General features: G+C 36.3%; 1 protein-coding gene across 4 annotated transcripts in view; it reads right to left on the bottom strand.

The window, feature by feature from the left end:
* The window catches only part of LOC123564807 (Golgi-specific brefeldin A-resistance guanine nucleotide exchange factor 1-like), a 76,395-nt gene that overhangs the window by 19,545 nt on the left and 41,736 nt on the right, over nucleotides 1-15,114 (bottom strand). For all 4 annotated transcript variants that reach the window (XM_053537429.1, XM_053537431.1, XM_053537432.1 and 1 more), the window contains exons 15-24: nucleotides 11,349-11,473; nucleotides 10,489-10,691; nucleotides 9,197-9,320; nucleotides 8,543-8,668; nucleotides 7,861-7,943; nucleotides 3,997-4,060; nucleotides 3,081-3,256; nucleotides 2,071-2,170; nucleotides 1,284-1,460; nucleotides 529-786 (exon numbers count right to left, since the gene is read on the bottom strand). In XM_053537429.1, the coding sequence (XP_053393404.1) occupies nucleotides 529-786; nucleotides 1,284-1,460; nucleotides 2,071-2,170; nucleotides 3,081-3,256; nucleotides 3,997-4,060; nucleotides 7,861-7,943; nucleotides 8,543-8,668; nucleotides 9,197-9,320; nucleotides 10,489-10,691; nucleotides 11,349-11,473 (1,436 nt within the window). The remainder of the gene's footprint in view (nucleotides 1-528; nucleotides 787-1,283; nucleotides 1,461-2,070; nucleotides 2,171-3,080; nucleotides 3,257-3,996; nucleotides 4,061-7,860; nucleotides 7,944-8,542; nucleotides 8,669-9,196; nucleotides 9,321-10,488; nucleotides 10,692-11,348; nucleotides 11,474-15,114) is intronic.

The raw sequence follows: 15,114 nt of genomic DNA, 5'->3' as shown, positions 1-15,114 counted from the left end.
CTAAGAATGATGGACATCATTAACACTGAAAACAACTCCCCCTGCTCCAAGATTATACAACTCAATTTGGGGATCAATCTAGAAATACAAGCTTGCGTATGACCATTTTCTGGATTTTGCTCTGATAACCAGTCACACGACTATGGTTTTTGTTGGGTTTAAGTCAAAACCAACAAAATTTGGGTAATGTGTTAACATTTCAACTTTTAGTGGTGGAGGAAGACCCCAGTTGCCTCTCTGGACATATAGGTATGAGCAGGTACCCGCAGGGAGCCAAATTCTTTCAGCACGCCTGCTACATGGCTTCCACAAGCCATGACCTGAGCAGGACTCTAGATTCATAACAGTAAGGGGAAAGTGACACTTTAACTGCTCAGCCACAAACTCCTCAGTCAAGATGATGGGAGTTGTTAGACTGGTCTCCAAACAAACTTTATAACCTAGTACCCGACATTCAAATATTCTCCACTAATATGCAACATTACCAGGTCCTACAGGCTATAGAGTTAAATCATTAGTAACAATTACCTTTATTAGTTCATGAAGTGACTCTTCCCTCAAGAACTTGCTATCCACAATCAATTGTTCAAGTTGACAGTCACGTATACATTTTGTTGCTAGCTTTGTAGCTTCCTCCTCCTCTGGGCTCGGACCCTTACTGGCTGCCGGCTCTGGTGTGAAGTAAGAGTATACACTGCTCAGGAAGCCAGATTCAGACCTCTGGTGTGAGGTACTCTCTTCTTTTATCAGACATATCTTACCAGTAGGATTTAAGAAATCTTCAACCTGCAGAGGAAATACATACCCTTAATTAGTAGAGTTTAATTTCATATTTCTGCAGTATTTCAAGTTTGTACTGGAGGTTATCGAGGTGAAAAACATATCCAACAACAATGAAATCATATCACTTCAGCTCCAATACTCTTCACACATTTTCACATGAAATAGCATTTTGAGAAGAAAACTTTTATATTAAGTTATATCAAAATCTCTCATACTTGTAAACTGATGTACCAGGTGAAAACATACAATAATGCTGCCATTCTCTATCTTACTTAAAGTCGCAAAGTATAACTTTAACCTCGATTATATGTGGCTGAAGGTTACGCTCTTCACCTCATGCAATATGAAGAACAGTGTCAAAATATTTCAAAATCTATCAATTTCTTTAAACTGATCTGTTGTGACCAAAAATTCATTCCCGGCTTTTTATACCAAGTATATCCTTGTCCTGACATGGTTTTTATCACCAATAATAATATCACATATTTTTGTATACCTACCTCTATCATACTTTTGGGTAGAAGTTTAGCTCTATACAACTGTAACATACAATCAAGGATGTTCTTCCATCCCTCTCGTAGAATATCACCGTGTCTATGTGCTAGACTGAACACTGTTCTAGCTGCCAGCTGGGCTTTCTTGTTCATACCAAATAATATAGGAATGTTCTCTGGTGCCTATATATTGAAGCAAACTTTTTTTCAGGAAAAGTCCAACTAGAAAACCTTTATTCAATATATATTGTCATTGTACTGTTCACAAATCAACAACAGTTTTGCATGAAAATTCTGTAACAACCAACCATACATGCAATTACTGAAAATCCAGCTTCTAAATAATACAGAATTGCTGTCAGACCTTCTTGAAGTTAATTATCCATTCAAATATTTTTCTTTCTTTCTTTTTTCCATTTTTATTTTCATTATTTTCACAACTGACATCTTTGCAAAGTAACTGATGTCATATGTTCTCTACATAAATCAGAAGTGGAGGATAAATGATTTCAGACACAATGACTTCTATCAAATGATCAAGGAGAGCATATGCCTTGCTCTGGGATTGAACTCATGACCCCACAATCCACAGATTTGCTCTATCCCTACTGATGCTTAGCAGTCATGCTCTTAGTGTAGGACTGACTATTAACCTTACTGAAAATACAGGTTCAATATATGGAGTGTAAGTTAACAGTATTTAAATGCATCACAAAATAACAGAAATGTGGCAATTATTAAAATATTTCATGATCTGAAAACATACATTTTACTTTAAATGACAAAATCTTACCTCAACAGAGCTAAGCAGAGTTGTAAACTTGCACAAAGATATGACTAGATTATCAAAGACATCACTCATTCCATAGTGAGCCGATATCATTGCACACTTCCTGTTAAAAAGGAACCAAAAAAAAGTCTAAATAATACCAAACTCAAGATTAATAGATTTACAACAGTATTTTAATTTAATACATTGTTTATAACAAGTTTTCCTGCATTTCTTTTTTTTGGTGAGTTCCAAGTATACCGGCACAATTTTAGGTCTTACGGTGGTTTTCCAGCGTTTGATGGTGAAAACAAACGCAAGGTATCCTGCTGCGCATAGTTTCATGCATGGATAGGCATCTGGATAGAACCGCAGCTTGGTGGCTTCCTCATATGAAGGACTTCTATTTCCTTATTGAGGTTTTGAATCCACATTGGTGACAGACAAATGATTCAAAATCAGTAAACTTAACCACTCAGCCTCACAGCTCCTTCCTGTATTTTTTGTTTTGTATCTGTTTTTATCAGGTTTAACAACACACTGACACATCTACAGGCCATATGGTAACTTCCCAGCTTATGCTAGTGCAGGAAGACCCAAGGTGCCCCACTGGGCATTATTTCTGCATGGATGGGCACCTTGGTAGAACCAACAACCTTCCTACATGTTGTACCAGTACTAATTTGTTCTACAAAGGTAACTGACAACTCTCCAGCAAATTACAGGTGAAGGAAAAATAACTGTATGAGAATCATAATAGCCTCTTCTGCACATCAAACTCTATCTTAGCAATTCTGAACTATCAAAAAAAAGAAAGAATAAATATGTAATGAGACCTAAACATTTGACTTTGTACTAAGAAAATTTTTTCATACATTCGAGTTCTGACTGAAGAAGTTGACAGCAATTGTCTCTGTGAGAGTTAAATCTAAGGCAATAAGACAACAGAATTATGATTTGTCTGAGCCAAGTCTTAAACTACCAAATAAACTCCAATAAATAGGAGCAGGTAAATAAAACGTTACTTCACCTACCTGAAGCCTGATATAGCCTTTGAGATAATAGATTCATCTGAAGTCGACTTGTCAAACACGAAGGACAGTGCTGCCACTGTCTGTCCCCAGATCAATGTAAACAGATCATGATCAAATGCTCCAGTAGGGGCATGGGTAAAGACACCTTCTTTGGTACTGCCTCTCTTCAACAACACCTAGAAAGTTTCATAAAAACAAAAGCAAATGATTTTCATGTCCTAGGCTGTGTACCAGGTATGTTCTGAATTTAAACTTTAGACTTAAGATTTTAAAGTCAATGAAGACTGAGTTGCAGTAACTTCCCTTTTAACCTTTACCCTGCTGAACTTTTAAAATGGACTGGTCCATCATTCAATTTGGGGAGTACCATTTATTATTGAAAATTTACTGACTGAATAACGAACAGTGCAGACCATGATCAGTCTGCATGGATGTGCAGGCTGATCTTGATCTGCACTGGTTGTAAAGGCAGAATCACTTGCGGCCAGCAGGATAAATGTTAATGGAAATTCACTGCTGAAAATTTACATAACTTTTTGTTGTAGTATATGTTATACTAAATTAGTATTACTAATGCCATGTTTCATAAAAATCAGCAACTTCTCAACATAAAGCACACATGGAGGAATGTATACCCCTTAAATTCAATCTCAAACTGCATTCTCATGAAGAACATACACCTCACCCAAAGATCAACCTTAGCCCTGTTCTAGATAGGAAGACACAAGTACTCTCTTCCCAACTTGTTTGTTTTTGTCGGGTTTAACATCGCACCGACACATTTATAGGTCAAATGGTGACTTTCCAGCTTTTATGGTGGAGGAAGATCCCAGGTACCCCTCCATGCATTATTTCATCACGGGCTGGCACCTGGGTAGAACCAATACCTTACGTAAGTCAACAGACAAGTACTGACCTTCCAAAGATAGTTTTCTCTCACTAAACCAGTATGTTCAGATGGCATAACAATTTCTTCACTCCTGAAAAAAAAACCCCACATAATATGTATCTTTTTACAGAGAAAAGTTTACATGTATAACAAGAGAGCCATGATGGCCCTATATCACTCACCTGAGTTAAGTTGCTTGTTTGAACAAATTTCTTTGCTAAAGCTTCAAAAACAAGAAAGTAGGTCAGTAGGTCATATTCATGGTCACTAAAAGTCAGTTTTAAGGTAAGTGTGCAAAACTGTACAGGTCATCCAAATTTCAAGGCTGTATCTTAAACAACAGGGCCAAGATGGCCCTAGGTCGCTCACCTGAGAAACACACCATAACAGTGTAAACATGTTTGACCTAATGAATTCATAAAAACAAATATTCTGACCAATTTTCATTAAGATTGGACCAAAAAATGTGGTCTCTTAAGTGTAAACAAGTATTTTCTTCAATTTGACCTAGTGACCTAGTTTTTAATCCAAGATGACCTACATTCAAACTTGACCTAGATTTGATCAAGGCAATCATTCTCACCAAATTTCATGAATCTCAATTGAAAAATACAGCCTCTATCGCATACAAAATGTTTTTCTTTGATTTATCCCAGCGACCTACTTTTTGACCCCAGATGACCCATATTCAAACTTGACCTTAATTCAACAAGGCTATCATTCTGACCAAATTTCATGAAGATCAATTGAAAAATACAGTCTCTACTGCAAACAAGGTTTTTCTTTGATTTGACCTAGTGACCTAGTTTTTGACCACAGATGACCCTTATTCTAACTTGACCTAGATTTCATCAAGGCAATCATTCTGACTAAATTTTATGAATATCCAGTGTAAAATGCAGCCCCTATTGGGTACACAAGGTTTTTCTTTAATTTGACCAGGTGTATTAGTTTTTGAACCTAGATGACCCATATTCAAACTCGACCTAGATTTTATCCAGACAAACATTCTCATCAAATTTCATGAAGATCCGGTGTAAAATGCAGCCCCTATTGCATACACAAGGTTTTTCTTTGATTTGACCTAGTGGCCTAGTTTTTGACCACAGATGACCCATCTCCGAACTTCACTAAGAATTCATCAAGGCAATTATTCTGACCAAATTTCATGAAGATCAATTGAAAATACAGCCTCTATCGCATACACAAAGTTTTTCTTTGATTTGACCTAGTGACCTAGTTTTTGATCCTAGATGACCAATTTTCGAACTTGGCCTAGATTTTATCAAGGTAATCATTCTGACAAAATTTCATAAGATCAGTTGAAAAATACAGCCTCTATTGCATACACAAGGTTTTTCTTTGATTTGACCAAGTGACCTAGTTTTTGACCCTAGATGACCCATTTTCGAACTTGGCCTAGATTTCATCAAGGTAATCATTCTGACAAAATTTCATGAAGATCAGTTGAAAAATAGAGCCTCTATCGCATACACAAGCTAAATGTTGACAGACGACAGACAGACGATAGACACCAGACATTGAGCGATCACAATAACTCACCTGAGCATTGCTCAGGTGAGCTAAAAACAAAGTAGGTCAGTAGGTCACATTCATGGTCACTGAAAGTCTGTTTTAAGATCGGTGTGCAAAACTGTACATGTCAACCAAATTTCAAGGCTGTACACTTAAACAACAGGGCCAAGATGGCCCTAGGTCGCTCACCTGAGAAACACACCATAATACACCATAACAGTGTAAACATGTTTGACCTAGTGATTTCATGGAAAAAAAATATTCTGACCAATTATCATTAAAATTGGAGCAAAAACTTTGAGTATAAACAAGTATTCTCTTTAATTTGACCTAGTGACCTAGTTTTTGACCCCAGATGACCCATATTCGAACTTGACCTAGATTTCATCAAGGCTATCATTCTGACCAAATTTCATGAAAATCAATTGAAAAATACAGCCTCTATCGCAAACAAGGTTTTTCTTTGATTTGACCTAGTGACCTAGTTTTTAAACCCAGATGACCCATATTCAAACTTGACCTAGATTTTATCAAGGCTATCATTCTGACAAAATTTCATGAAGATCAGTTTAAAAATACAGCCTCTATCACATACACCAGGTTTTTCTTTGATGTAACCTAGTGACCTACTTTTTGACTACAGATGACCCATATTCAAATTCTACCTAGATTTCATCAAGACAATCATTCTGACTTACTTTCAGGAAGATCAAATGAAAAAAAAACAGCCTCTATCGCATACACAAGGTTTTCCTTTGATTTGACCTAGTGACCTACTTTTTGACCCCAGATGACCCATATTCGAACTTGACCTAGATTTAATCAAAGCAATCATTCTAACCAAATTTCATGAAGATCAATTGAAAAATACAGCCTCTATCGCATACAAAAGGTTTTTCTTTGATTTGACCTAGTGACCTACTTTTTGATCCCAGATGACCAATAACCAAACTCAACCTAGATTTTATCAAGGCAATCGTTCTGACTAAATTATTATAAAGATCAACTGAAAAATACAGCCCCTATCGCATACACAAGGATTTTCTTTGATTTGACCTAGTGACCTACTTTTTGACCAAAGATAACCCACATTCAAAATTGACCTAGAATTCATCAAGGCAATCATTCTGACTTAATTTCATGAAAATCAATTGAAAAATATAGCCTCTATCGCATACACAAAGTTTTTCTTTGATTTGACCTAGTGACCTACTTTTTGAACCCAGATGATCCATTTTTGAAATTGACCTAGATTTCATCAAGGCAATCATTCTGACCAAAATTCATGAAGATGAATTGAAAAATACAGCCTCTATCGCATACACAAGGTTTTTCTTTGATTTGACCTAGTGACCTAGTTTTTGATCCCAGATGACTCATTTTCGAGCCTCTATCGCATACACAAGCTAAATGTTGACGGACAGACAGACGACAGACAGACAGACGCTGAGTGATCAGAAAAACACACCTGAGCAATGCTCAGGTGAGTTAAAAACAAGAAAGTAGATCAATAGGTCAAGGTCACAATCGGGTGACCCTTATCACTTGGTGTCATCAGGTAAATATAATTAAACTGTCTAGGAAATATGATCTGGTAATTTTTGAAGTATTTTTTCCTATATAACTCATATATCAAGTGACCCCTGGGGTGGGGCCTCTTTTCACCCCAGGGGCATAATTCAAACAATCTTGTTAGAGATCAACTAGGCAATGATACATACAAAATATCAAAGGCATAGGCCTTGAACTTTCAGACAAGAAGATTTTTAAAGTTTTTTCCTATATAAGTCTATGTAAAACTTGGGACCCCCAGGGCAGAGCCTCTTTCACCCCAGGGGCATAATTTGAATAATTTTGGTAGTAGACCACTAGGCAATGCAACATACCAAATATCAAAAGCATAGGCCTTGCAGTTTCAGGCAAGAAGATTTTTAAAGTTTTTTCCTATATATGTCTATGTTAAATTAGGGAACCCAGTGGCAGGGCCTCTTTTCATCCTAGGGGAATAATTTGAACAATCTTGGTAGTGGACCACAAGGCAATGCTACATACCAAATATCAAAAGCCTAGGTCTTGTGGTTTCAGACAAGAAGTTTTTTTTATAGTTTTTTTCCTATACAAGTCTATATAAACCATGTGACCCCCCTGGGTGGGGCTATATTTCATCCTAGGGGGATCATTTGAACAATCTTGGTAGAGGCCCACTATGATGCTACATACCATGTCAGAACCTAGAGTGTCTTCTGTGTCTTGCACTTTCTTCCAAGTTAACTCACTAACATTCTCCTAGAAAAGATGCTGATGTGAGTAACTATAGAAATCATACATCAGCTTACCTAACAACAATTAACTTACCTTATAGCATTATAAATTTCCACAAGCATTTCACTCTCAAAATCTTCCCCTCCATTTGTCTTAGTCAGATTTTTCTTGAATTGCTGCAAGTAAAACAGAGACTTTATACCTAGTAAGGCTTATTGCCATTATACCTAATGTGCATATTATTTGCTATCCTACTATGTATTTATCCATCAAAATACTGTAGTTCTTTTCTTAATCAAAAGAGAAAATCTCTTTTATAAGCTATATCTAATAGTTTAAGCAATGCCAACATACAGGATTTATCAAATATATATATGCTTCCTTTATGAATAATGCGAAAAGCACATGCAAGTGTAACAGAAGCGACACTGAGATATCAATATTTGTATGCCAACTTTTGGCAAATGATAAAATTCCTAATAGCAAACACCTGTTAAAATCTGTAAAATACATCAAGTGGATAACTACAAGTAAATGTACATGTTTTTTACAATAAATTTTGACTTTAAAACAGCTACAAATGTGTATGTTTTTATTTTGTGAAAGCTTCAATACGACACACACTTACTGAAATCCATAATAAAAATCCTACGCAAACCCTTTCAACCATTGTATTATTTGCTATTCATGAATCATTTACCCGTTAAATACTAACAAAATTACATTTACCTAAAATTTGATTTCTGCAAAAAAGTACAAGAGGAAAATTGTTTACCTCAACAGTCATTGGAATATTCTGTTTCTTAACATTATGGTTGTGTTGATCAACATTCAACATTATTATAGCATAAGCCAGGGTGAACGCTGCATCAGCATTGAAGAACGGCTCCCCATTTGATTTCTGAAATATTAAGAAACGTATAGTTGAATATTTCTCTCTTCATGTTGAATGCTTGGGCATTAGTGCTTGAAACAACCGATGTAAATGAAATTTATTTGAAAGCTGGCATAGATAAACTAGGACCTTAATCAATTTTGAACATCAAAAATCTTTTGTTCAGCTTTTGAAATTAACCCTTGTTTCCTAATTATCTTAGAATGGTTCCTCAAATTATTACATAAAATACTGAAACTGCCATTGTTTTCACAGCACCAGACCTGTGAAAAGAATAATCCATTATGATATAACAGGGTATTTTCTACTGAACTAAAAGCTTGTTATTGTGCCCTGGGTTAAAGGTTATAAAATTAAGTATGGAGACCAGTCTTTTAAGCTCTAGTTTTGACTGGTTGTTACAAATTTGAAAATGACCAATGGAAAGTCTGCATTCGGAGACAGGTCTCCAAATCTCCCATGAAAGTGGTGTTTTTCACCATACAACTAAAAATGTTAAGTCTGGTGCACTGCACTAAATCACTGTTTACATACATGCCAATGGTCAGCAAAATGTTCCATGACCAAAGAAATGACTGGCGCTTCTCCTGGTAATCTGAAGGCTTCCAAGTACTGACGCAATGCTTCATCTATACGCAGATCTTCGAAATGGAATGATCTGAAATGTTTTATAATCTAGAAATCACAAGCATTCATTTCATCCATCAAGGGTAGAAAAATCTGCTTTATGTTAACTGATATGTTCACTCCTCTCGTCTTTATCTGACAAAAATAAACCACAGCTAACATTACTGTTTAACTTACTTGTTTTTGTTTTTGTTTTTTTTATTGTTTTTTTTTCTGGCTATTTCTTCCATCTGTATTATAATATGTAACAGAAACCAATAAAATTTCACAATGTTCTTTTCTGCAGCTATATATGGATTTTTCCTTTCGTAAAATTCTGTCCATGATTTTTTTTGAAAAATTAATTGCTTCGAACTTTTTACAATTTTCAAACACGAAAGCTTGCTATTATGCTAAGATATCCTGCAAGTTTTTCAGCAATCAAGGGACAAATAAAGTCAAAATGAAAATATAACATTTTGGTGTTCATAAGTCAAAAAAGACAATCTAAACCTATTTCATACTTTAAGTAATCAGGAAATTTGGAAAATTAAAAAGTTTCAATTATCAAACACTGGAGTCCTTTTGAATGAGGAATAGTATGATATCAGTGGTATTGTCTTCCATTTATCAAGGAAAAAATTTGTTACAGAAAAGGTGGTTTAAACAGTTGGTATGTATAAAAGCAAAGAAAGCAAAACAACTAACTAGAGCTGCTTTTGAGAAAAGCGCATGTCTCCCACAACTGCCTAATCATCTAAATAGTAAGTCAGTCTTTATATACTGTTTACTCACTACAAATATACCTTTGACGAGTAAAAAGGCTGATTCTGGGTAATTCAAGAGCCATAATTTCAAAGTGCCTGGGCCGATTTGGCTAGTTATTGAACTTGGCCGAGGACTTATGGTCAAACACATTTTGTTAAAGTTTGATGAAGATCGGATGAGAAATGTTCGACTTAGAGTGCGGATAAGTGTAAACAGGCATATTTTCGGTAATTCAAGGACCATAATTCCTAAGTGCCTGGGCCAATTTGTCTAATTATCGAACTTGGCCGAGGACTTATGGTCAAACACATTTTGTTCAAATTTGGTGAAGATCGGATGAGAAATGTTCGACTTAAAGAGTGCGGACAAGATTTGTGACAGACAGACACACAGACTGGAGTAAACCGATATGTCTCCCACACCACTGTGTGGTGGGTGACATAATAACTTACTTCACAAATACTTCCAGCAGTTTGCTATTGTTTCTCTTGGTAACGTATTCTCCCAACATTTTCTTATCAATTTTTGGGTTCTCTTTGATAAAGCTGACAACTTCCTCTGGATCCAGGGGTTCAGACAACAGACCCTGCTCTTGTAGGTACGCTATACCTTTGGCTGGCTTCTGGTTGAAATATTCTGTTCCAGTATGGTATACCTGAGTAAAGTTTGTTGCATTGATATGGGTGTTTAACAATATTTTTCTCTGTATGAGTTAGCCAAACCGATGTTGTTGGGTCAAGTACTGACTTGTTTTCTGTAAGTCACTGACAACTTCAAGTGAAATGGAGGATGAATGAATTTGAATATATTGCCTGCAGTCAAATCATCATTAAGAACATGTGACTAGCCCAAAATTGACACTTACAATTATGCAATACCTACTACATAATCCTGAAGGTTACAAATTAATGTAACAAAAACCATACGTAGCAGTTCAAGAATCTTTTATTAAGGCTTGAACAAAAGACATTTTATTACTGCGAAATTATAACTTATCACGGGGAACTAATTTTTCATGAATTTCATTGCTGCATGAACTCACGTAATAAAAAATCCTATTAATTATATTTTTCAAAAGTTAAAATCCATGAATTTTTTATCTCCACAAATTAACTGTTATGGCCAAAACCATGACATTAAATGGTTCCACAGGATTACAAATTATATTCAACTTCAAACAATGTTTTAAAACATCATTTTTACACGTTTTTCGATTTTGACCCTTCCTAAACTGAAATACAGCACGTCCAAACTCCATAGGATCATAATTAAACCACTAACGAAGACAAAACAGTTGAAAAATCAATCTTACCCTTTTTCTTTGTTTGAGTGCAAACAGATCCTCTTGTGTTGGTAGATTGCATGTAACCTTCATTCTGTTAGGTCTGATAAATGGACCTTTTCTCGTCTCTCGTGGTTTGCTTCCAGGTTTATTATCTGTTAACAGAGAAAATTATCAATAGAATAAATATACACAAGTATGACTTTAAAGACAGAAATAATGGAGCATTGCCAGCCCGAGCATTGATGTCTCAAGCACATGTGCTCACTCAGGCATTTCATATGGTTCCCCGCTGTCTTCCTGATATTTTCTATGTTTTGAGATCTCAATACCCTGGATAATTCAAGAGCTTTGATCATCCCCTTGTGTTCTAGATTAATTAGCGTTTTGCTGTACTAGAAACAAGAGGACCATGATGGTCCTAAATCGCTCACCTCTTCCCACATGACCCAGTTTTGAGTACGACGTCGTTTTTTCTATTATTTGACATAGTGACCTAGTTTTTGAGCTCATGTGACCCAGTTTTGAACCTGACCTAGATATTATCAAGATAAAAATTCTGACCAATTTTCATGAAAATCCATTGAAAAATATGGTCTCTAGAGAGGTCACAAGGTTTTTCTATTATTTGACCTATTGACCTAGTTTTCGAAGGTACGTCACCCTGTTTTGAACTTTACCTAGATATCATCAAGGTGAACATTCTCACTAATTTTCATGAAGATCTCATGAAAAATATGGCCTCTAGAGAGGTCACAAGGTTTTTCTATTTTTATACCTACTGGCCTAGTTTTTGACCGCACGTGACCCAGTTTCGAAACTGACCTAGATATCATCAAGGTGAACATTCAGATCAATTTTCATGAAGATCCATTGAAAAATATGGCCTCTAGAGAGGTCAAAAGATTTTAATAATTTTAGACCTACTGACCTAGTTTTTGACCGCAGTTGACCCAGTTTCGAACCTGACCTAGATATCATCAAGACGAACATTCAGACCAATTTTCATACAGATCCCATGAAAAGTATGGCCTCAAGAGAGGTCACAAGGTTTTTTTATTATTTGACCTACTGACCTAGTTTTTTATGGCACGTGACCCAGTTTCGAACTTGACCAAGATATCATCAAGGTGAACATTCTGACCAATTTTTATGGAGATCCATTCACAAGTATGGCCTCTAGAGAGGTCACAAGGTTTTTCTATTTTTAGACCTACTGACCTAGTTTTTTTTGACCGCACATGACCCTGTTTCGAACTTGACCTAGATATCATCAAGATGAACATTCAGACCAATTTTAATACAGATCCCATGAAAAATAAGGCCTTTAGAGAGGTCACAAGGTTTTTCTATTATTTGACCTACTGACCTAGTTTTTGAAGGCACGTGACCCACTTTCGAACTTGACCTAGATATCATCAAGATGAACATTCAGACCAACTTTCATACAGATCCCATGAAAAATATGGCCTCTAGAGAGGTCACAAGGTTTTTCTATTATTTGACCTACTGACCTAGTTTTTGAAGGCACGTGACCTACTTTCGAACCTGACCTAGATATCATCAAGGTGACCATTCTGACCAATTTTCATGAAGATCTCATGAAACATATGGCCTCTAGAGAGGTCACAAGGTTTTTCTAATTTTAGACCTACTGACCTAGTTTTTGACCGCACGTGACCCAGATTCGAATTACCTAGATATCATCATATGAACGTTCAGACAACTTTCTACAGATCCATGAAAATTGGTTTTTAGAGAGTCACAAGGTTTTTTATTATTTGACTACTGACCTAGTTTTGAGGCATGTGACCACTTTTGAACTTGACCTAGATATCATCAAGGTAACGTTGACAATTTTATACAGATCTATGAAAATACGGCCTCAGAGAGGTCACAGGTTTTTCTATTTTTGACCTACTGACCTAGTTTTGATGGCACGTGACCAGTTTCGAACTTGACCTAGATATCATCAAGGTGAAACATTCTGACCAATTTTATGAGATCTTGTGCAATATATGGCTCTAGAGAGGTCACAAGGTTTTTCTATTTTATACCTACTGCTAGTTTTTGACCGCACGTGACCCAGTTTCGAATTGACCTAGATATCATCAAGGTGAACATTCAGACAATTTATAAGATCCATGAAAATAGGCCTTAGAGAGGTCAAAAGTTTTAATTTGACCTACTGACCTAGTTTTTGACGCAGTGACCCATTGAACTGACTAGATATTATCAAGATAAAATTCGACCATTTCATAAATCCATGAAAATATGGTCTCTAGAGAGTCACAAGTTTTTCTATTATTGACCTATTGACTAGTTTTCGAAGGTACGTCACCCTGTTTTGAACTTTACCTAGATATCATCAAGGTGAACATTCTCACTAATTTTCATGAAGATCTCATGAAAAATATGGCCTCTAGAGAGGTCACAAGGTTTTTCTATTTTTATACCTACTGGCCTAGTTTTTGACCGCACGTGACCCAGTTTCGAAACTGACCTAGATATCATCAAGGTGAACATTCAGATCAATTTTCATGAAGATCCATTGAAAAATATGGCCTCTAGAGAGGTCAAAAGATTTTAATAATTTTAGACCTACTGACCTAGTTTTTGACCGCAGTTGACCCAGTTTCGAACCTGACCTAGATATCATCAAGACGAACATTCAGACCAACTTTCATACAGATCCCATGAAAAGTATGGCCTCAAGCGAGGTCACAAGGTTTTTTTATTATTTGACCTACTGACCTAGTTTTTTATGGCACGTGACCCAGTTTCGAACTTGACCAAGATATCATCAAGGTGAACATTCTGACCAATTTTTATGGAGATCCATTCACAAGTATGGCCTCTAGAGAGGTCACAAGGTTTTTATATTTTTAGACCTACTGACCTAGTTTTTGACCGCAGGTGACCCAGTTTCGAATTGACCTAGATATCATCATGATGAACGTTCAGACCAACTTTCATACAGATCCCATGAAAAATATGGCCTTTAGAGAGGTCACAAGGTTTTTCTATTATTTGACCTACTGACCTAGTTTTTGATGGCATGTGACCCACTTTTGAACTTGACCTAGATATCATCAAGGTGAACGTTCTGACCAATTTTCATGAAGATCTTATGAAATATACGGCCTCTAGAGAGGTCACAAGGTTTTTCTATTTTTAGACCTACTGACCTAGTTTTTGACGGCACGTGACCCAGTTTCGAACTTGACCTAGATATCATCAAGGTGAACATTCTGACCAATTTTCATGAAGATCTTGTGAAATATATGGCCTCTAGAGAGGTCACAAGGTTTTTCTATTTTTAGACCTACTGACCTAGTTTTTGATGGAACGTGACCCAGTTTCGAACTTGACCTAGATATCATCAAGATGAACATTCTGACCAACTTTCATAAAGATCCCATGAAAAATGTGACCTCTAGAGTGGTCACAAGCAAAAGTTTACGGACGGACGCACGGACTGACGACGGACGACGGACACCGCGCGATCACAAAAGCTCACCTTGTCACTTTGTGACAGGTGAGCTAAAAATAACCCAAACAGAATACCTGATAAATAAAACTGAACATTTAAAGAGACATTAATTTTTTTCACTGAAACTCTAGATGAAAACAAGAGCTCGTCGAACACGAAATGCCCCCCTTGATGCATTCAGTAATTTCGCAAAGAACAGAAATTATATGCTCACTGTAATCAAAAGTTCTACCATTCTGGTTTAATCTGACCTTGACATTTAACCTATTAACTAACAGTGATCTTGGTACCATCCACTGAGCC

Source organism: Mercenaria mercenaria, chromosome 2, assembly GCF_021730395.1.
Source record: "Mercenaria mercenaria strain notata chromosome 2, MADL_Memer_1, whole genome shotgun sequence".
NCBI lineage: Eukaryota > Metazoa > Mollusca > Bivalvia > Venerida > Veneridae > Mercenaria > Mercenaria mercenaria.
This window is presented reverse-complemented; position numbering and strand designations above follow the sequence as displayed.